Genomic DNA, 21,246 nt, shown 5'->3' with positions numbered 1-21,246 from the left:
GACAGCCCGGTGCGGGTCACATTGCAAGGCCTGGCGGGACGGATTTGGCCCGCGGGCCTTGTGTTTGACACACGTGGTCTAGAGGGAAAACTGATTTGTTAAACTGATCGTCTGCCTTCTCTATCCATTCAGCTAGTATCAACTTCAACTTGGCTAGTGTGTGAGCACGCTGCTTCCCCTGCCTCTGAGAGGGTTCAGGCTTCTCCTGCAGTGGCTGCCTGCAACCGGGCCTGATGGCTTGCATGTTCATTGTACCAGAAGGTAGCTTTTCCTCTAATACCACCACTTTCACTTTGGGCTTAACTGCTCTACCTTCTGCTTTGTGGACATGAACCTTTCTGATTCTAGAGTATGGTTAAGCCATCTCTCCAGCTCCTGGTTTAATTCATTGTCAAGTAAATGTTGAGACTCATTCTGTAAGGCACAATCCTCCATTTGTATCTGTTTCAGTGCCAGCACGACTTTATCTCTCTCCTGTGGAAACACACCTGTCTTTTCCTGCATGGATGTAACTGCATTTAAAAGCCAATGTAATTCCCTGGTCTTGTCCTATTCTTTTTCTTTCAATAGTTGCTCCAAAGCAAGATCCATTTTCTTCAATGCAACATATTTCAAATCCTTTTCTTTCCTCATCTTAGAAAGTTGCATATTTGTCTCTTATAATGCTTGATTTCTATTCCTTTTCCCTGGTTGTTTCTACATTTTTTCATTTTCCTGCTTTAGCTTACACATATCCATTTCAAAATTAAATAACCTCTCCTTTAGCTATGTGACTGGCTGCCTCAAATTTTCATTTTCAACCACTTTATGAGTGAAATTCACATTTAAGGAAAGTAACCCATCACCTTTTGCGGTGAGTAGAGCTCCTTTTCCTTAATAAGTTTTGGAAAGCAGCTTGTTTCTCTTTTCCTGCTTAATTTCTGAATAAGTTGGTTCATGTTGTTTTCTTTTTGTTCAGAGATGGCAGCAATGGAATCAGACAATCTCCTGTTACCTTTCTGGATGGTTTTAATCACTGCATCTTTTTCCTGCGTTGATTTTCTGAGCTCTTCTAACTCTCTTCTTGGGGTAATTTCGAAGACTCACTCATTTTATCAGACTCAATTGCCTTAAAAGAGTCTGTAGGCTCTGAAGTAAAAGACCTGGTACTGGTGAAATAAAGTCAAGATCACCTAAAAGAATGCCCTTCGCATTGCAAACCTGCCCTATGTTGAGCTGAATCTGTGCTGATCCCCTCTCTAAGTTTTTGAGCTTGGTTTCATTTCCTTTAAAATTTTGAACCAGATAGCCAATTGGCTTGGAGATCAACACTTCCCAGTGATACCAACAACAAGCAAGGCTTAACAACAAGACTGCACACACAGCCGAGACCGGTTTGGCTCAATGGATAGAGCGTCGGCTTGGGGACTGAAGGGTCCCGGGTTCGATTCCAGTCAAGGGCATGTACCTTGGTTGCGGGCATATCACCAGTAGGGGGTGTGCAAGAGGCAGCTGATCGATGACTCTCTCTCATCGATGTTTCTAACTCTCTATTCCTTGCTCTTCCTCTCTGTAAAAAATCAATAAAATATATAAAAAAAAAAAAAAAAAAAAAAGACTGCACACACAGCCCACAAAGGGCTACACCAAGACTGTCCACCTCAGGTAATTGGGAGGCTGACTCACTGAACCATATAGGACACCTTAGCACTCAAAGCCACCCTACCAACTCAGGGAAGCTGTGAAAATGCCGAGACAAGGAAATAGATCACAAACAAAATAAATGGAGGAAAAAAAGAGACTGAATATAGAGTTCAAAACCACACTTATAAGGTTTTTCAAGAATTTCCTAGAAAAGGTCGATAAGACCTATGAGGAGATGAAAAGGGATCAACAAGAAATAATAAGGGATCAACAAGAAATAAAGAATACATTGTCTGAAATAAAAAATATTATACAGAGTCCTTAAAACAAAATGGAAGATCACAAGAATCAAGTCAAAGATTTGGAACATAAAGAGCCAGAAGACACTCCTCCACAGAAGCAAGAAGACAAGATAATCCAGAAAGTTGAAGATAATGTAAGAAACTTCTGGGACAACTTCAAGCGAACCAACATCAGAATTATGGGGGTCCCAGAAGATGAGAGAGAGCAAGATATCAAAAACATACTGAAAGAAATAGTGACAGAAAACTTCCCCCACCTGGTGAAAGAATTAGACTTACAAGTCCAGGAAGCGCACAGAATTCCAAACAAAAGGAATCCAAAGAAGATCACACCAAGACAAATCATAATTAAAATTCCAAGAGCAAAAGACAAAGAGAGAATATTAAAAGCAGCAAGAGCAAAGCAGGTAGATACCTATAAAGGAGCACCCTTACGATTGTCAGCTGATTTCTCAATGCCTTTGACTTTGTCATGAAGCTTGATACCCATGTCACCATATTTTTTTCAACAAAAATTTGAGGTAAACTTCCCTGAGTAACACACAGTCATCTTAAGAGCAACAGTGAGTGCTGTTGGACAAGTGTCTGCTTGCCCAGCAGTAACCTGGGAGGACGGGCAACAGCTCCTCACCCACAGTCCTGCCTGGAGGGGGTCAGCCAGCCAAGAATCACCCGAGTTTTAGAGAAGGGGTGGGGGGCCATGGCAGCCCTAGTATTGCCTTTGGCCAGCATTTGTTTCATATCCACACAGGGAATAAGTGGGCAAGAGCATCCAATACAAGGTGACAGAAGGAAAGTGGATTTAGGTGGTGACATAGATGCCAAGTTACACCGTCCACCTGAAGCCTATATGACATTAACTAGCACCGCTGGCAGTACATTTAATACAAACCACCAATGGCCACAGCTAGGAAGAAGGTGAGTCCTGACCAGGATGTTCACTCCTGGGCACTGGGAGAAATGGAGGTGCTGGGCTCTGCTGTGGGGAGAAAGCCATAGATGCCGGCACTGCCACTATAAGTCATCAGCAGCTGGACAGTGCCTTGGACTTAATGAGGAGCTTGCTTCCACAGCAAATCCAGAAAAACCTCAGCAACCTGATGTACCTGGTCCTCCTGTCTCCTGTTGACTGGCCACTGAAAATCACCAGAGACAAGGTGGTGGGAAAGGATTACCTTTTGTGTGACTACCCCAGAGATGGAGACTTTTGTAAGCTACTAAGGGGCAACAAGCATGGCCTTCCTTTGGAGCACAAGGCCATGTTTTCTCTCCACCGAGAAAACTGGAGGTGGAAACCAACAAGCCCTTTGATTACTATGGTGACCTGTATTTTGAAGGTGGTATCTCAACTGTCTACCTCTTTGATCTGGACCGTGGTTTTGTTGGACTGATCCTCATAAAGAAGGATGGGGTGGGATCAAAGGTCAAAAGCTTCTGGGATTCCATTCACATGGTGAAAGTAAAGGAGAAACCGCCCATTACCAACAAATCAGGCTCTGGCACCAGAACCTCTGAGACAGCCTTACCAGACAGAGGGATAAAGATAGAACTGTGAGCGAATGCTCCCCATACATGGCCAATATTAGGCACCTCATAGAGGACGTGAAAAACAAAATCAGAAATATGAATGAGATCTACTTTGGAAAAACAAAGGACATCATAAATGGGCTGAGGTATGTGCAGTTTTGCAGGAAAATCAAAAGAAGAAGCTCTTAAGAACTGTTGTAGGCAGCAGAATGGTACCAGGCGTTGACCACGTGGGGTCAGACTAGACTTGGGTTCAGCAACCTCTGTACTTGAGCTCTAGCTAGGAAAGAATTCAGAGACAAGACTCAAATTATAAGAGAACAGTTATTTGGGAAATCACAGAGGGAGAAGTAATTTGTAGAAGAAATGGGCTTAGGAAACATGTTATAAAGGTAAAGGAAGGGTCCTTGAAGCTGGAAGTGAGGAAGGTAAAGGTGATGTGTCGGGGCAGGCGTAGGGGAAAGGAAGGGAAAAGCACAGGCTTGTTCTTGGGAGGGAGAGCACTTCCATCCTAAGGGTTTTAAAAGTGGATATTTTAGGGAAGTTTCCAGGGGAAGATAGTAATAGAATATTCAGCCGCTTTCCAGGTGTGTCCTTTCAGGTCTAGGTCTCCACTGATGGGTTCATTGTCCAATTCAGCTGGTCCTGAGGGAAGCTGTGGGGTCACTGGTCTGGTTTTGCAGCTTTTCTGGGCCTGGAGCTGAAATACAACTGAGGCCTAGATGTTATCCAAAGGTCAAGGGGTCCAAACCACAGGACCTTGGGGGCAAAGGTCCCACCCTACAATTCTGCTTTGCTGGGCACTGGGGCTTCCACCCTGGTGATCTTCTGTACGTGGCCCATGGTCCTTGCTCTGCTCAAGTCTGTCTAACTGCCTAGCACAGAATGACCTCTTGGAGGCTTTGAAGAGAAAGCAGCAATGTTACATGTCTGCTTCATGCTAAGCCAGACATGTCATACGCTCAGATTCCTTTCTTAGGAAACTTTTCTGCTCTCTTCCTTCAGGGAAGTTACACAACTTGCATCACTGACCCGCACAGCACCATGCCTCCTGAGAATGAAGCCGCTACAACCACCTAACGACCTTCTAGACTCCAAGGCCTACTTCCCACCACGTTTTGGTATCAAAACTCTTTCCTTAAAGAGCGAGTTGTTTTATTTGCCTCCGCCTCTGCCCTCACCCCATTTATAGGCATAAAGTACACTGCCTCCCCTTTCCTCTCCTTTTTGCTACATTGGTATAAAAATGTAAAACAAAAATATTTTATAATTGTGGTGTGAAAAACAGAAGAAAAACTGGGGGGACGGGGGAAAGCCATCAGTGGGGGCAGCACGAGCGACAAAAGGCGGCGTGAGGGACCCTTGGAGCGCCCTGCACGCGGCGCACTTCCGGCACGTTAGACTTCCGGCGGGCGGGCTTCCGGCGGGGCGGGCGGAAGCAACTGGTGCGCAGGCCTGGCTGCCCGGCCCCCGGCGCAGTCCCGGCCGGCGGGCGGCGCCGCTGGAAGTGACGCGCGGGGGCGGGCCCAGGCTGGGGAGTCGCCGCCGCCGGCCGGGAAGCGATGTAGGAGCCGCAGCCCTTCTTGCCCCGCGTCCCGCCGGCTGAGCCCGGGCCCCACCGCCGCCATGAAGAAGCAGTTCAACCGCATGAAGCAGCTGGCTAACCAGACCGTGGGCAGGCGAGTGCGCGGCGGGCGGGACGGGGCGGCGGGGCGGCGGGGCGAGGGGCGGCAGCCGGCGGAGGGCCGCGCCTCCCCTCGGGCGCTACGGGCTCTCAGCCCCGGGGTCTGCCCGGAGGCCGGGCCAGGGGGCGCCCTGCCTGGGACGGGTCCCCAGCCTCCTGGGGGGCCGCCCGGACAGCCCGTCCCTGCCCGTGCGCGATGGCCCTCCGCGGGGACCGCTCACTGCCGCCGCCCCTCGCAGAGCCAGCCTCACTCCGCCCTTCGGGGACTCGGGGTGCTGTGTCCCCAAACCCGGCGAACGGGCACCAGAGGCTGGCACCGCCGTCTTGACTTCCACACTTTGGGAACTGGGAGGAAACGCCGTGGCTCAATGAAAAAACAACACACCTTTTATAAGACCTCTTTCTCACTTGGGATTTGGAAGCAGATACTTAGCAGTGTGTCTTTGGTTCTGTTTTTACACCAGATAAGCATTGACCCTTTAAAACTCAACTTTTGGCGTAGAAGCACTGTTACTGACTTAAGCATTTGTATTTCCTTTTACAATTACAGTTGGCATACAATGTTATTCCAGGTTTAAAGCACAGTGACTGCACACCTATAAACCTAACGAGGTGATCCCCCTCCCGACACCATCCGTGTTGATTGCAGTTATTCTGAAGTGACAGAACACCCAGCCTGTGCAGATGACCGGGTGCTGGGACGGGAATGGTTTGTGGTTTGTGGAGCTTCTCTAGGTGATTGGCGTGCGTGGCATTTTCTGGGGCAGCTATTTCAAGGTCTTCCAGGGCGGGCGCTGGACTATCCCGATTTCCTGCTCATTCTGTGATGAGATATGGAAGTGCGAATTTTTCACAGCTTTCGCTTTTTTCTCAAGACAGTTGAGTGAAAGGGGGTGGGGAACTCAGTTTGGCCAAAGCACGTGGGGACACTTCTTTCTTTTGTGTGTATAAAAATACTTTTACTTCCTCTTGACTTTTCCAAATTTGCTTTTCACTGTTTCATTTCCTCAACTTTTTGCTTAGGTTCGTAGCTCAGTTTTTTTGGCACCCCACCCTATTACCATCGTGTGCATTTATCCTTTTTCCAAAGTGACTCCCTGTCCTCTCCATGGGCCTGCTTTTCTGTTTGTAGGAAAATGATAGACTTGGGGGGGTGGGGGGAGTGTAGACATAGTGGTAGTGAGGGCTAACTGTGAAATCAGTACTTCGGGAGAGTCTAGATACATTTATCAGGTTGTCGTCTTGGCCTGCTGGTACACTGTCAGGCAAAGGATGTTTGCTCTTCAATGAAGTTGGGAGGCTTTTTAAAGTTGCAGGGCCACTCAAGGTCTCTGGCCCCTGCTTCCGCTGGGGCAGCTTCTCTCTTCACACTTGTAGATTCCAGCCACACTTGTCTACTTTCATTTTCCATTGAGGCCTCGCTTTCTCACCAATTAGCCTGGAACTCACTGGAAGCCTTTTCAGCACACCTGCCCTACAGCCACCTCCTCCTATTTGTTCTTTGGGTCTCCTGGTAAAGTCCCTGCCCCTCACAGGCCCTCCCAGATGCTCCAACACAGACTAGCTTTCCCTCCTGGTGCTTTCATAACTCCACGCAGCACCTGTTTTTCTGTAATGTAATTGCCTCCTGTCCGCGCTCTCCCTTAGACTGCACGCCTTGAGAGGCCTTGCTATGACTTACTCTTTTGATTCCAGGGGCTGCTGTGCTTCCTGTCAATAATAGATACTCAGCACATAGTTAATCTGCTGTCAATCTAGTTCTTACTAGATTGCTTTGGTGGTGTGGGCCCAAGTATGGGAAAATGAGAACTGGACAGAGGCGATGGTGATTCATACTAGGACTGCCATTCTGGCCCTGACCTTTGACTATTTGAAAATCTTAATTGCTAGATGCCAGTTAGAAGCTGCAGCTATTACAGAGCAATTAAGGGTGTGGCAATTATGCACCCAAAGTCAAAACTTTTTACGGGGAAATCTGTTGCTTTACAGCTGCTGATTTCCTAGATATATATTTCCCCCAACTTATGTAATTGTAAAGGGCTAGGGAGGAAAAAACGAAGGCAGGAGAGAGCCTGGAATTGTTATTTTGTGGAAGCAGATGGTGGGTGGCCATCAGCATCAGGATTCTGGGTATATTTGGGTAAAGATGAAGTATAGACAGCAAAGGAGGACCCCCCTGACCCCATGAATGAAGTTATATGTGTGACTGCCATGCCCACTGTGTGGGTTTCCAATTCATAGAGTTCTAGATGTTGTCTTGCAGTGAAATATTCTCTTCCCAGACTTAGGACCTTGTGTGTAACCCCACAGTGAGATTCCATGGGATGGGCATGTGGGAGGATTAGTAATGGCTGGAAGGAGTGAGTTCTCATGATGCAACTTGTTTACAGTGGTGGGTGAGTCTGTTTCAGAAGGTGGTTTGTGCATCACAGGGGCAGGCTTCTGAGGTGGTCTCATGACAGGGACCGCCCAGGAAGAGAGTTACGATGGTTCCTGTTGTCCACCTGCCTTTTGCTGACCATCCATTCAGCAGACATTTGTTAAGCCCAAACAGTGTACCATTGTGCAAAATATTAAAGAATCAAAAGTGAAAATACAGTTTCTGCCCTGAAGGAGCTTGATAGATTTGTGAAATAATTGAAGCAAAAAATAATTATAAGCTTTTGTCTCATGGTGTATAGTGACTTAGGCTAGAGGGATGCTACCACACAGAGCAGAAGCCAGCTTTCATTGGATGGAGGGGAGGTAACAAAAATGGGGGGGGGGGGTTTTGAGCAGAGCCGCCCCCCCCCTCCATTTTCAAGAATTTTTTTCAGTTTCATCTATTTGATAAGTCTCTTTTGCTTGTAAGAAAACTCAGTTTAAATGTCCTTCAAGTAAAGATGGAAATTAACTGGCTTCTATGTGATCAGAGAATGCAAAAGTAATATGGCTACAGGCTGGGTGGGGTCCAGGAGCTTCTCTCTGACAGGCTGGGTCCCCAAGGAGATCCCCGTCTTCCATCATCCTCAGTTCAGGTCCCAGGGGGATAGAGAATACTTTCCTCCCAGTCACCGAGGCCAAAGTCCCAGGAATGACACCCAAAGTTTCTGACTGGTCACGTGCCTTTCCCTGGAAATGGGAATGGAGTCAGGCCCATTCGAATCACATGGACTGAGTCGGGGAGCACTGATGCTGGTCTCGCAAACAATAGATGCCATGTCATATCTTTTGTAGTCTTGCTAAAAAGGTAGGTATTTTGTTTTTGAAAATGCTTCGTGTAGGTAATCCAGGGGACAAGGTGGTAATTGGGGGAGGCGGTGCCCTGAATCCCGGAAGGTGTACACCAGGATAAGGAACCTGAGGAACGGCTAGTGATGGACTAGGAGTGTCAAGGAGAAAAGGACTCGACTGACTGGGGTTTATGATCTGGTGAGCCTCTGGGAGGGAGTGTCTCAGAGATCCGGAATGCTTTCCCAGATGAGCTGTCTTCAGATAAGCCAGTCACAAGCTCCAGTGCCTGGAGGGGCCAGGCCAGTAAAATCAACTAGTGACTTAGGCTAGGTGAGGGCTGGCAGGGAAGAGGGGACGGGTGGGGAGGATGGGGAGGGGGGCTGAATGGTATTTGTCTCACCAAAGGGGCATGATAATTTTTGGAGTTTTGAGAAAAGCCTGAAATTAGGATTTTAATGAAAATCAGGGGCATTTAATGCAAATTAAACAACCAATATGACACTGTATGGGGCTAAGCAGTTATCCAGGGCCAGATTTGGCCTATAGATCACCAGTTGGCAGTTGCTTGTCTAGAAGGACTTGGAACTTAATGATCCTTGTTATTGTTTTGTGTTCTGTACTTATTACTACATTCTAAGTTCTTTGAATTTGTTAAAGAACTGTTCTTTCCTTTTCAGAAATCTTTAAAAGATCTGATAAGAATAATCATCACCATTTTACTAAGTGCTGTGCCAACCACCTGGCTTGGCCCTCGCCTACAGAGATGATCATTTCTGTTTTATAAAGAAGGAAGAATGCCTTGTTAAGTCCACACAGCTCCTAGGTGACCAACGCAAACATGGGGGGGTGGGAGGTGGGTGTCCAGAGCTTCTGACTGGATTCCATGTGCTTCCAACCACAGACGCTGGGCTGCCTCTTCCACAGGGAAGGATTAGTAATCACTAAGTGTCTTTGCTGCTTATTAAACTGCTGAGCTAGGTGCTTTGAATAAATTATCTTGTATTCTTTTAATTTTTTTAATTTTTAGCTTTTATTTATTTAGAAAGAAGAAAAGAAAAAAAAAAAGCAAGAATTGTTGACCACAGCAAAAATATATTTAGGACAGTGAAACAAGGAAGGCATAGAAGCAACAGGAGAGCCTAGGCTGGGCTGCTTTGGCTCACTGGGAAGTCAGAGAAAAGGGGTCTTGGAGCCAGGTTCAGGGATTAGCCGGTACGAGCTCTGCTGCCTACTGCTCCCCTGGTTGCAAGTCTCATGGGTCCCTTAGCAGTTAGGGGATATATGCCTGTGGGGGAAGAAGGAGAAGAGAATCACATGGGTTTGCTCCCTGGAGGGAGAGCATCAACTTAAAAAAAACAACATGTTTTTGTTGATTTTAGAGAGAGAAAGGGAGAGGGAGAGGGAGAGGGAGAGGGCTTCCTCCTGCACACCCCTACTGGGGAGTGAGCCCGAAACCTGGTCATGTGCCCTCACCTGGAATCAAACTGTGACTTGGCTCATGGGTCAACACTCAACCATTGAGAGCCACATTGGCTGGGCATCTCTGTTTTTCTAGTTATTGTTAATCCTTATCCAAGGATATTTTTCCATTGATTTTTAGAGAGAGTTGAGGGAAGGGGAGAGAGAGAGAGAAACCTCAATGTGAGAGAGACACATGATTGGTTGCCTTCTGCATGTGCTCTGACTGGGACTGGGGCTGGGGATTGAACCTGCAACCAAGGTGTGTGCTCTTGACTCGGAATCAAACCCGTGACCCTTCATTCCATGGGATGACGCTTTATCCACTGGCTAAACTGACTAAGGCATTTCTGTGTTCTTAAAGCAACTCTTAAGGGGTGATGTTATTTATTTCTGGCTAGAGAATGACAGAGCTGGGGGTGGTTCAAACCCAAGTCTCTTGATTCTGAGGCAGCTAAAAATCCATACTTCATATGGGCAGCTCCTACATGAGAAAACACTTGTTTGAGTTCTGGGTGACACTTTTATAAAATCCTGGAGGCCGGGAGTTGATGTTTCTACAGTGGCTCTTATCAGGTATGGTTTCCCCCACCCTTCGCCAAGGCAAGGTCTGGAGACCTTTGATTGTCATGACTTGTGTGGTGTTTTGTTGTGTGTGTTTTTTTTTTTGGGGGGGGGAGTTGCTACTGTCATTTAGTTGGTGGAGGCCAGGGATGCTGCTGACATCTTACAATGCATAGGACTGCCCTCCACACACAGAATGACCAGGTCCCAAATGCCAAGAGTACTGAGATTGAGAAGCCCTGGTCTAGTCCTTCCAGGTTCCAGAATTTTCAACCACAGTTTCACACCGCTGCTTGCTGGGCATACCTGTGTTCTTTTTGACCTATTCAGTATGCATGGTGTATTTTTTATAGTCATTGGCCTATATGTAAAAATGGAGAGTTTTCACACAAACACCTGGTATTTTGGCTGTTAAAATCCTGGAAGACCTAGAAATATCTGGCATTCTCCAATAGCCGACCAGCAGCTGGCCCTTCAGGCTGGGGTACCAGCCATCCAGCTTGCCCTAGTCCCTGTCTGGCTTGTTTTGATCCAGTTACATTCCTTACCAACCCCTCCCTGATCACAGAAACCAGATGACCTTCTGTAGGAGAAGATGCAGTTCTTCCTGAGTAGCCTGCTCCATAGGGGCAGCAGGAATTCTCAGATGCTGAGTCAACATGCATTTCTCCTTGCAAATCCCAGAGCACTGCTCTGGGGCCAGGGTGAACCAGTCTCCTCTCTTTCGTGACAGTCCTTCCAGTGTCTCACATCACAAGCCATCTCCTGACTTCAGTAAATTCTTCATTCGGCACCTACACTGCTGTGTCATTTTGCTCCCAAGGATTTCCTCAGCTATTTTTATTTTTATTTTGTTAATCCTCACCTAAGGATATTTTTCTATTGATTTTTAGAGAGTGGAAGGGAGAGGGAGAGGGAGAGAGAAACGTTGATGTGAGAGAGACACATCAATTGGTTGGCTCCTGCACACACCCTGACCAGGGCCAGGGAACCTACAACCAAGATACGTGCCCTTGACTGGAATCCAACCTGGGACCATTCAGTCCAAGGCCCACATTCTAGCCACTGTGCCAAACCAGCTAGGACTCATATATATATATTAGTGTAAAATGTTTCATAATAAAAATAGACCATAGTCTGGCCAGTGTAGCTCAGTGGTTGAGTGTTGACCTATGAACCAGGAGGACACAGTTGGGGTGTGCAGGATTCTCTCTCATCATTGATGTTTCTACTCTCCCTCTCATACTCTCTGAAATCAATAAAAATATATTTAAAAAAATAGACCATAGAAGAATTAATAGATACTTTAGAATTGCTTTATTTTCTAGTTTATTAATATATTTTTTTATTTTTTTAGTTTTGTAAAACAAGTAGGAAGTTTTCTTTTTTCAATCTATGAATTTGAAACTTTAAATTATTTATCTTGGAAAAGGGAATGAAAGCTCCAAGTTAAAATAGGAACCTCTTTTTAAAAAAATTGTCTACTCTCAGCACAAAGGCGGAGGTGGGAGGTGGGTGGAAAGAGATCAGGCAAATAACTTGAATGCATATATGAATAACTCATGGACACAGACAATAGGGCGGTGGAGGCCTGAGCGGTGGTGGGGTGGTGAGGGTGGGTCAGGTCGGGCTGGAAGGAGAAAAAAAAGGGACATGTGTAATACTTTCAACAATAAAGCTTTAAAAAAATTTTTTTTAAATGAGAAGTTTGAGTTAGGGAGGTTAGATTACAGCAGCTGTCACCAGCCTTTCGGACTTCATGGAGCACTAGTGGTCTGCGGACCACCGGTTGGTGACTGCTGAACTATAACAGTCGGACCCTTTCAGGGCCACAGTGACTCTAGGCAGCATTGTGTGTCTGCTCTGGATTCAGGCAGGGAGTGTCCTGCGTCTCCTCCCTTCTCAGATCATTCCCCAGGGTGGTCTCAACCCCTCAATGCCCCCCTAGCGATGACTCTCATCTTTATGCCTCTAGCCCTGGCATCTCTTCATTGCTAGATCTTTATCTTGAACGTGTCCACTTTGTATGTCCTGCTGAAGTTCAGCTCATGAACTACATCCTTGAGTTGGCCCTTCTTTCCTAGTGTATGGCCTTCAGGCCCAATCCCGCCCATTGCCTGTTGTGTGGACAAGGTCATGGGCACAGCCATGCACTGCAGTGGCGGAGTTGAGTATTTGTAACAGACTGTATGTCTCAGAGAGTCATGTCATTACTGTCTGGCCCTTTCCAGAAAGAGTTTGCTGGCACCAACCCTGTTGCGTCGAATGCCACCACCCAGCCTTGTTAGTCCCCAGGTTTCACCAGGATCTGGCAAGCCTGCTCCTGATGGTGCAGTCTCTGCCTCTTGGTAGCCAGTTTTCCTGTTACTTTAGTTTGAATTTTCTTCCTTTTTCCCCTCCTGGACTCACAGTTGTCTTCCTGAATGGCGTTGTAGCTTGAACTGGTTTGTCTCCCTTTTTGAGGGACATCTAGTAGACCTCCTGTTATGACATGACAGTCACCATTTTAATGAGTATAGCCATTCCCCTCTAAATCAGTGATTTTCAGCCTTTTTAAAATCTCATGGCACATAAACTAATTACTAAAAATCTGCAGCACACCAAAGAATCCTATATAATAAATATGCAAATCGACCGAATTGTGGAATGACCAGTTGGTGGGGGGCGGAGCTGGGCGAGCAGGCAGTGCCAGGCCAGCCAAGGTGCTTGATTGCGGACAGAGGGAGGGAATGGGGAGGTGGGGGGACCCCGGCACCATCCCTTGATCGACCTGTTTAGTCACCTTTTGCAGAGGGAGGCCAGGCGGCAACCGTGGGGTGGTGGGGTGATGGGGGCCGTGCCATCCCCTGTCCTTGCCTCTCGCAGAGGGAGGCAGGGCGGCTGCAGCGGCAGGACAGGGTGATGGGGACCTTCCCTGAGGACTCTGGACTATAAAAGGACTCAGGCCTGGCTGAGGGACAGCTCTACCCCCGCATGAATTTTCGTATACCAGGCCTCTAGTAGTCCATATTTTGCCAATCTGACAAAAGGTAGGTATAATTTTTGATTCATTCATACTGGATGGCTGTTTTGTTCGCTTTGTCATTTTTTTTATTTGACAATCTAAGGGAAAAGAGTTCAGTGCCCCTGACTAAATAGGTACTGTATTGCCCAAGTAGATAGGTATTGACTAGTAAAAATGCTTGTGGCACACCCATTGATAATTGCTGCTCTAAATGATTTTCTTCTTGTGAAATCTCTGGAGTTTAGAATTGCTACATTTGTAGGAAATTGGTATTTATGTGTCAGAGTTTTGTCAGATCGCTTCTGCTGTTGGGGGAGGGGGGGAGTTGCTATCATCCCATGCACAGTGAAGTGGTGATGCCCACTGCCAAGCATGGCATGCACGGTGGCATGAGGGTCCTGTTTCAGCAAGGTTGGAATGAGCGTGCCCCTTTACTTGTATTTCCTCATGTGATATCTTGATATGTATCATTTGTTTATTAATAATGTTCAGTTGTCACTTTCATTGATCAATTACCAATTCAGTTCAACAAGTATCTTTTGGAAACCTGTCTAATTCTAGGGGCTTGGGTTAAAAATATAACCCATTTCTGGGAACTTGAATGGGAGGCAAACATACAGACAGACATTTAAATAGGGTCAGTTATACCTATTTTAGCAAACCTTAGGTATTAATACAAACCTTAGGTATTAATAATGAAATGTTAAATCCATGTCTTGAATATTTTTGTTCTCAGATACATCACTTAATGAATGCAGTGATGGAATCTTGAGGGAGCACATTTATGACCCGGTGCAGGTTTGATACCAGTTTCCACAGGTCGAGCAGATTCTGTTGACAATCTGACCCTGTGATTTATAAAAGAAACTACTCTTGATACAGCCTACTTGCAGCAAGTGATATGAAAACATTGTTCAGTTCCTCTAAGTCCTCCAGGTTGTAAGACTTGTTTCCTATGTCTGGATATTATACTTAATTACAGCTTATTATTTGCATTGGCTACTTACTTTTGATTAATCAGTCCTAAGATGTTTCTCCCTTCCTCCCCTTTCACACAGTTCTTCTTAGGTGTCTTCCTTATCAGAGTTACCTTTGGGTCTAGTAGTCAACTTGATCTTTTCTTTAATGTTTTATTAGCATTTCTTCTCTAGTTTCTCAATGATCTTCCACATGGGTTATTCAAATTTATTCCTTCTAGAGAGTTTAAATCATAAATGGTAGACCTGGCAGGTGCTCAAATGAATACAGATACATACTGAGTAAATACATATTTAGAACGGCACGGAATTTTTTTCTAAGCCACTGTCAGCTACCTGCCACCTGTCAAGTGTGAATATCTATAAACCTACCAGGTTGGATTTCACCTGGTCATCGGATCCTTTTAGAGGCATGGACTAGAGTGGCCACTTGAACCCATGCCCAGCTGTGCCTTGGGGAAAGACACCAGAGTATTTCTGCTTCCCTAGACAAGGTGTGTGCTCACATCAGGGAGCATGGGCCCAGGCCTGGGATCTCAGATGTGCTTGGGGTGAGGGAAGGCTTCCTGTCATGTGCCACTGGAGCAATCTTGATAACAGGCAGGTAGACGTATGGGTGATGGAGAATTCGAGAGGGAAGGAAAATAGGGGAAACCTAACACACTAGAAATTTCATCTTTTAACTTAATATTTTTGTTCAAAAAATTGGAAAAAGACAATCGTATCTGATTCTTAACAGCAGAAAAGTATCCAACACTTATTTTCAAATTCATTAGATAGTGACCTTGTGTCCTTAAGTTCAGAGACTGAGGTATTTAAATACACCATTTTCTGGGTGCATTTCCATCCAAGGGAAGGAGTAAGTGATTCAAAGGTTTAAAAAGTTTTGTCCTGCCCTAGCTGGTTTGGCTCAGTGGATAGATCAACAGCCCGTGGACTGAAGGGTTCTGAGTTTAAGTCCAGTCAAGGGCAGGCTCAATCCTTGGCCCTGGTTGGGACGTGTGCTGGAGGCAACCAGTTGATGCGTCTCTCTCACATCGATGTTTCTTCTCTCTGTCTCTCACCCTCCTTTCCACTCTCTCTTAAAATCAATGGAAAAATATCCTCAGATGAGGATTAACAACAACCACAAAAGTTTTGCCCTGACCTGTGTGGCTCAGTTGGTTGGGCTCCATCCTCTGCACCAAAAGATTGCCGGACTGATTCCTAGTTGGGCTACAAGCCTGGCTGGGCTGTGGGCTCAATACCCGGCAGGGGGTGATTGATGTCACATCGATGCTTCTCTCTCCCCCTTTCCCTTCTTCTTTTTCTAAAAATCAATAAAACTATTTTTAAAAGGTTTTAAAGCCACCAATACTCAGTTTTCTTTGCCCAAAATAGACTGATGGCCACCTTTTCTAAAAACACAGTTTTGTTGTACATTGAAAATTTACTGAGTCAGCATTTCTCACAGTGTGGCTTTTAATTTTCCTTATACTTGTTCATCTCCTCTTACAGCCTTTCAGAATTCTCACTGCTTTTGCATTCATTGGACGTGCTAGGATTATTAATATTCCCCATATAACACAAGATGACAGGACTCAACATATGACCGACCATGACTATGAACAACTTTTGGAAACAGGCAGAATTGATTGGCTTTTGCTGTCATCTGTGGAAGACCATTATTAAAAAATCTTTGGTTCCACTTCTGAGGGGGATCATGGTTTGAAGACCACTGCAATAGAATTTGGGGGGGTTCTTTTAAAAAATATATGTATATGTTTCTTTATTGATTTCAGAGAGAAAGAGGGAGGGGGAGAGAGATGGAAACATCAATGATGAGAGAGAATCATTTATCAATTGCCTCATGCACGCCCTCCACTGGGGAATGGAGCCCACAACCCAGGCATGTGTCCTTGACCGGAATTGAACCTAAGACTTTTCAGTCCACAGGCCGACGATCTATCCACTGAGCTGAACCGGCTAGGCTGTGGGGGGTTCTTATATACAGAAAGTTGAGAATTAAGTTGGTGCTTTAGGAAGACAACTCTGGTGGCGGGCGGAGTTTGGATTGTGGAGAAAGGGAGAGAAGAGAAGGTGATAGGAGCCTCGTTAGAAAGCTATTGCAGGGGTGGAGGAAGAGGTGCTGACAGCCCGAGCTAAGACAGTGGCATTGCAGATTAGGTTGAGAAGAATTCAACACTGTAGTGTTGGGGAGAAGAAGAGCGGAAAGAGCTGAGGAGATTCTGGTTATGGTTGGTGTTAGAAATAAGTCACAATAGTTATTCACTCTTTCATTATTTTGTAATGCTTCTCTTTATCTCTTATTTATTTTTTAAAATTTCTTTATTGATTAAGGTATCACATATTTGTCCTCATCCCCCCATTCCCACCCCACACCCCTCCCCATGCATGTCCCCACCCCCCTATTGTCCTTGACCACTGGTTAGGCTCATATGTATGCACACAAGTCCTTTGGTTGATCTCTCCCCTTTATTCCCACCTTCCCCTACACTCCCTCTGAGGTCCAACAGTCTGATCCATGCCTCCTTGTCTCTGGGTCTGTTCTTGTTCATCAGTCTATGTCGTTCATCATTTCCACTAAATGAGTGAGCTCATGTCCTACAAGAAATACACTTATAAGAACCGAAATGAGACAAGCAATAATGGTATGCTGAAAGGCAAATGAATCAATCTATAGTGAGTTCCTTTCTGGGCCAGCAGTTCTTTTGAGACCCAATTTCAATGTCAAACAGTTCTTATGTGTACATGTCAGCAATGATATTTCAGTTCTGGATGGTGGACAAATGGTGGTAATGGAGGTCCAGCCCGCTCTGGTTTGGTCCTGGGCAACCTGCAGTTATCTACAGCTGCTGACTGCTGGTATGACAAGGCGAAGTCAACGTCTTCCATATCTGGACTGCTTCTCTTCTGTCTTCATGTCTGGGGTAGTCCTGTCAATTCCTCTCTGTTACCAGAATCCACATGGTTTGGAGTTGTTTTCTGAAAATATACTATCTCTTTTATTTTTTAAAAATACGTTTTTATTAATTTTTACAGAGAGAGGGGGAGGAAGAGGGATAAAGAGATAGAAACATCTATGAGAAAGGAATATCCATCAGCTGCCTCCTGCATGACCCTTGCAGGGGATCGAGCTCACAATCCCAGCCTATACCCTGACCAGGAATCCACACAATCACCTTTTGGTTTCTGGGTTGATGCTGAATGGCTGATCCACACCAGCCAGGCAACCCTCCTCTTTTTTAGACACATAATTTCTTGTATCTACTTTTTGTCAAGCTTTTTCTGCCACGGATGTATAACTTTGGGTGTGTGTGCATTTGTGCACCAATACCACACTGATGATCTGTAACGTGTTTTAAATGTGGTAGAACTGGTCTCCTTCAACTTTTCTTTTTCAGCTATTCTCTCTTATTTTATATAAAAATGAATTTTGGTACCACTTCTTTTCTAGTTCCTGAAAAATTAAAATAGGAATTTGGTTTGGAGCTCATTTATTCAAATATTTATTGGGTGCCGGTATGGATCAGGTCGGAGGATATAAAAATAGCTTAAACCCAGGAATTATGATCTGGTAAATTTGTGAATTAACCTGTGAGGAGAATTGATGATGCTTTTGCAACAAAGCACAGCATGTCTCCTTACATGTGCTTTTGTGTGCGTTCAAAGTATTGTTGTTGTTGAGAATGGGGCCTAATTAGTTTAGCTGGTAAACATGGGCGATACTAATGTTTGTATACATACTTGTTTACTTTATACCTTTACCTTATTAGCCGCAGTTGGTAATTTTGTTACTTCTTTGGCTTTTCTGTGTATATATATTACCTTTGTTATACTTCATTTTCTTTCTGTTCTTCAGAGATTTCTTTTTCAACCCTATTTACTTGCTTAGACTCCACAACATGAGGTGTGGCTGTTGAATTGTATAAAGGCCATTCAACTGCACCCCCATTGGGCATTCCAGAAACATGGTGAGGAAGGCTTGTCCTGCTAAAATGCAATGTCCTAGTCTGAATTGTTCCCGGTGGAAATCCACAAATATTTTTCCTCACTTTTTTTTGAACTACACACCTTTTGGTATGTCTGATATTTGAGCCTGTATTGTGTTTTAGCCATAAAATTGGCAGGTGATCTTAAAGGCAGTGCTGGATTTGTAGTGGTCCAACGGTACGTGTATGGAGAAAACAATGGCATTGCCCTTGAATGAGGAAGGAATTGGAAGAGAACGTTGAGAAATGGTGAGAGGAATGGCAGTGCTAGTATGTTAGCACAAGCTCTGAAGAAGTGGTTGCAGTCCCAGTCCACGAGTCTTAGAGCAGTCTTCAGGATGGAAGCCTTGCAGCTGTGGACTTAGAGGGAGGTTCTAACAGCCCTCTCCCTAGAAAATCATCCACACCCACATGTGCACATAACCTCATGGATTTCACACACATCCCCAGGCCTATGCACAAGCGCAGGGTGAAAGGAAACCCAGTATGGCTCCATGCAGAAGCCTACTGGTTCGTGGGCAGATGCTTAGCTGTGGCTCCCAGGCTGTGAACTGCTCTCTGTATGTGCACTCACGCATCTGCTGTGTGTGTTCTGCTTGTCCCAAAACACACTGCCGTCTGTCTGAGAGCCTTCCTCCAAAAGCAGAAATCTGCTTTCGATGAGGTTTTGTGATCATATCAAATTACCTTCCCTTAACAATCAGTTTGGGGGTGATTAGTTAGTTCAGTTGTGCTTTTAAAGCTTTCAGTTGTGGGCTTAAAAAAACCTGAAACTGCTTTAGGGCAGTGGAGTGCAGTAAAGGGTATGCTGGGCTGGGTCTGAGGAGTTGAGCTCTCTGTGCTGTTGGCTAGCTCACTCTCTGAACTTGGCTGAATCTCCCTGCTGTGCTTCCACACTGGCAAGCCAGCTCCTGGCACCGCACGGAACAAGCCTGGCGTGTGGGAGAAGCTGGTGTGTGATAAGGAGGTATTAGAAGAGTCGGGGAAATTGTCAGGTTAGATATCCCCTCAACACTACAGGCCAAAAGAAATTGCAGACAGGTGAAGAGTTTCCTGAAAACGAACCAACAAACAACAACCAACAACCGTAAAATAAAGAGGAAAATATGGAAAGTATTTCATGCTCTGGTATAAAAGTGCAGAGAATGAGCAATAAAAGATAACCTATAGCCCGGCCAGTGTGGCTCAGTGGTTGAGCATCAACCTATAAACCAGGAGGTCACAGGTTTGATTCCCAGTCAGGGTACATGCCTTGGTTGTGGGCTTGATCCCCAGTGGGGGGCGTGCAGGAGGCAGCCCGTCAATGATTCTCATCATTGATGTTTCTATTTCTCTTTCCATCTCTTTCTGAAATCAATAAAAATATATTTTTAAAAAGATAGCCTATAGTTTTAGCCATCTAATAATTAAACTGACCATTAAAACTATGTTGAATAATTGACTGGAAACAGTTGAGAATGGCCACAACAGAGGATTAGTATTCTTAAAGTAGAAAGCTCTCTTGTTTAAATAACATGATGTTTGCATCATGAGAAGGACCAGATGAAAGAACGGTAACTAGTAAATATATGAGTCTTCAAAAGCACAAGCAATTGAAGAAGCACAAAGCTTGAGATTGTTATTCACTTACCAAATTGGCAACGTTCAGGGATATGTTACTGCCTTGGGAGAGGTGAGGCAGGCTGTGTGCTATACTGCTGGCGGAATGGCATCCTTTCCGGAGAGAAATTCCCTGTGGGTCTTAAGACACTTCTAAAATCTGAACCCTAATTCTCATGTACCATCTCTGACCCTTTCAGATTCTCTTTCCCAAACAATTTCTCCTGCCCTTTGTCCAGCCAGTCCCCTTCCGTGGGGCCTCAGGCATAGGCTCTGCTGGACATCACTTCCAGAACTCTGTCCGGCGGGCCTTCTTCTTTCGCCTGTTTGCACACAGCCTGACTTGTGTATCCGTTTGGCTTCTTCACTCTGGTACCTGGGGTGCAGGGTGTGGCCCAGAGAGACCGTCCAGTTTTGAAGTTTAGCGCCGCCAAAATTTTGCAGCCTCCAAGCTCAGCTGGGCTTTTACTACGCCTTCCAGTCCTTGGCTGGTTTCCTCTCCCATTTTCCTAAGTGCTTTTGCCAGACTTTTACTTTTCTCAGACTTACTCCACCCTATCCAGGCACACCCACTCTCCTCATTTCCCTGGAAAACTGGAAGCTGCCCATTTGTCACCCCCCCACACCCACCCCAAGCCAATGCCCCGCTCTCCTTCATTGTCAGCCTTCCTCCTCCACTGGCTCTTTCTGCTTCAATGCAGCACACTCAGGTTTTTTCTTAGCTTTCTTCTCTCTTCATGGGACCTTGCTTCTCCCTCTCCATCCATGCCCTGCATCTTGATTCCAACAGCCATTCTCCTCACATTTTCCTGTCCTGTCATTCTCTGGTCCTTGTTGCTTCACTGACACCACGCTCCGCTTCTGCCCTTCCTGCCCTTCCTGGGACTCCTCCTATGTTCCTAGAAGAGTTTTGCTCTTCATCGGAGGTGTTCCCAGCACTTCTGATTTTTGCCTTCACCTTCTCTGCAGAACCTGCTCTCTGATGAATTCCCTGACTCCGTGTCTGCTGCTGCTGCTGCCCACAGCGTGCTCCTCCTTTCCCTCCAGTGCCCTCTCTCCATCTGCTGCTGCCCAAAGCGTGCTCCGCCTTTCCCTCCAGTGCCCTCCTTCTGCCCACAGCATGCTCCGCCTTTCCCTCCAGTGCCCTCCCTCCATCTGCTGCCCACAGCATGCTCCGCCTTTCCCTCCAGTGCCCTCCTGCTGCCCACAGCATGCTCCGCCTTTCCCTCCAGTGCCCTTCCTCCATCTGCTGCCCACAGCGTGCTCCGCCTTTCCCTCCAGTGCCCTTCCTCCATCTGCTGCC

General features: G+C 45.9%; 1 protein-coding gene and 1 pseudogene across 6 annotated transcripts in view; both read left to right on the top strand.

Moving 5' to 3' along the window:
- The first annotated feature begins 2,822 nt into the window (after positions 1 to 2,822).
- On the top strand, positions 2,823 to 4,665 carry LOC118731521 (annotated as a pseudogene).
- A 263-nt stretch (positions 4,666 to 4,928) lies between these two features.
- The window catches only part of ARHGAP17 (Rho GTPase activating protein 17), an 80,406-nt gene continuing 64,088 nt past the window's right edge, over positions 4,929 to 21,246 (top strand). For 4 of the 6 annotated variants that reach the window (XR_004991892.2, XM_036460149.2, XM_036460148.2 and 1 more), the window contains exon 1: positions 4,929 to 5,131. Coding sequence is in view for 5 of the 6 variants with exons in the window: in XM_036460149.2 (XP_036316042.1) it covers positions 5,079 to 5,131 (53 nt within the window). In the remaining variant the exon portion in view is untranslated. The remainder of the gene's footprint in view (positions 5,132 to 21,246) is intronic. The other 2 variants (XM_036460151.2, XM_036460144.2) reach the window with 1 other exon arrangement.

Source organism: Pipistrellus kuhlii, unplaced genomic scaffold (genome assembly GCF_014108245.1).
Source record: "Pipistrellus kuhlii isolate mPipKuh1 unplaced genomic scaffold, mPipKuh1.p scaffold_m20_p_31, whole genome shotgun sequence".
Lineage (NCBI taxonomy): Eukaryota > Metazoa > Chordata > Mammalia > Chiroptera > Vespertilionidae > Pipistrellus > Pipistrellus kuhlii.
Note: the sequence above shows the minus strand (reverse complement) of the source record. Positions and strands in the feature narration are given on the sequence as shown.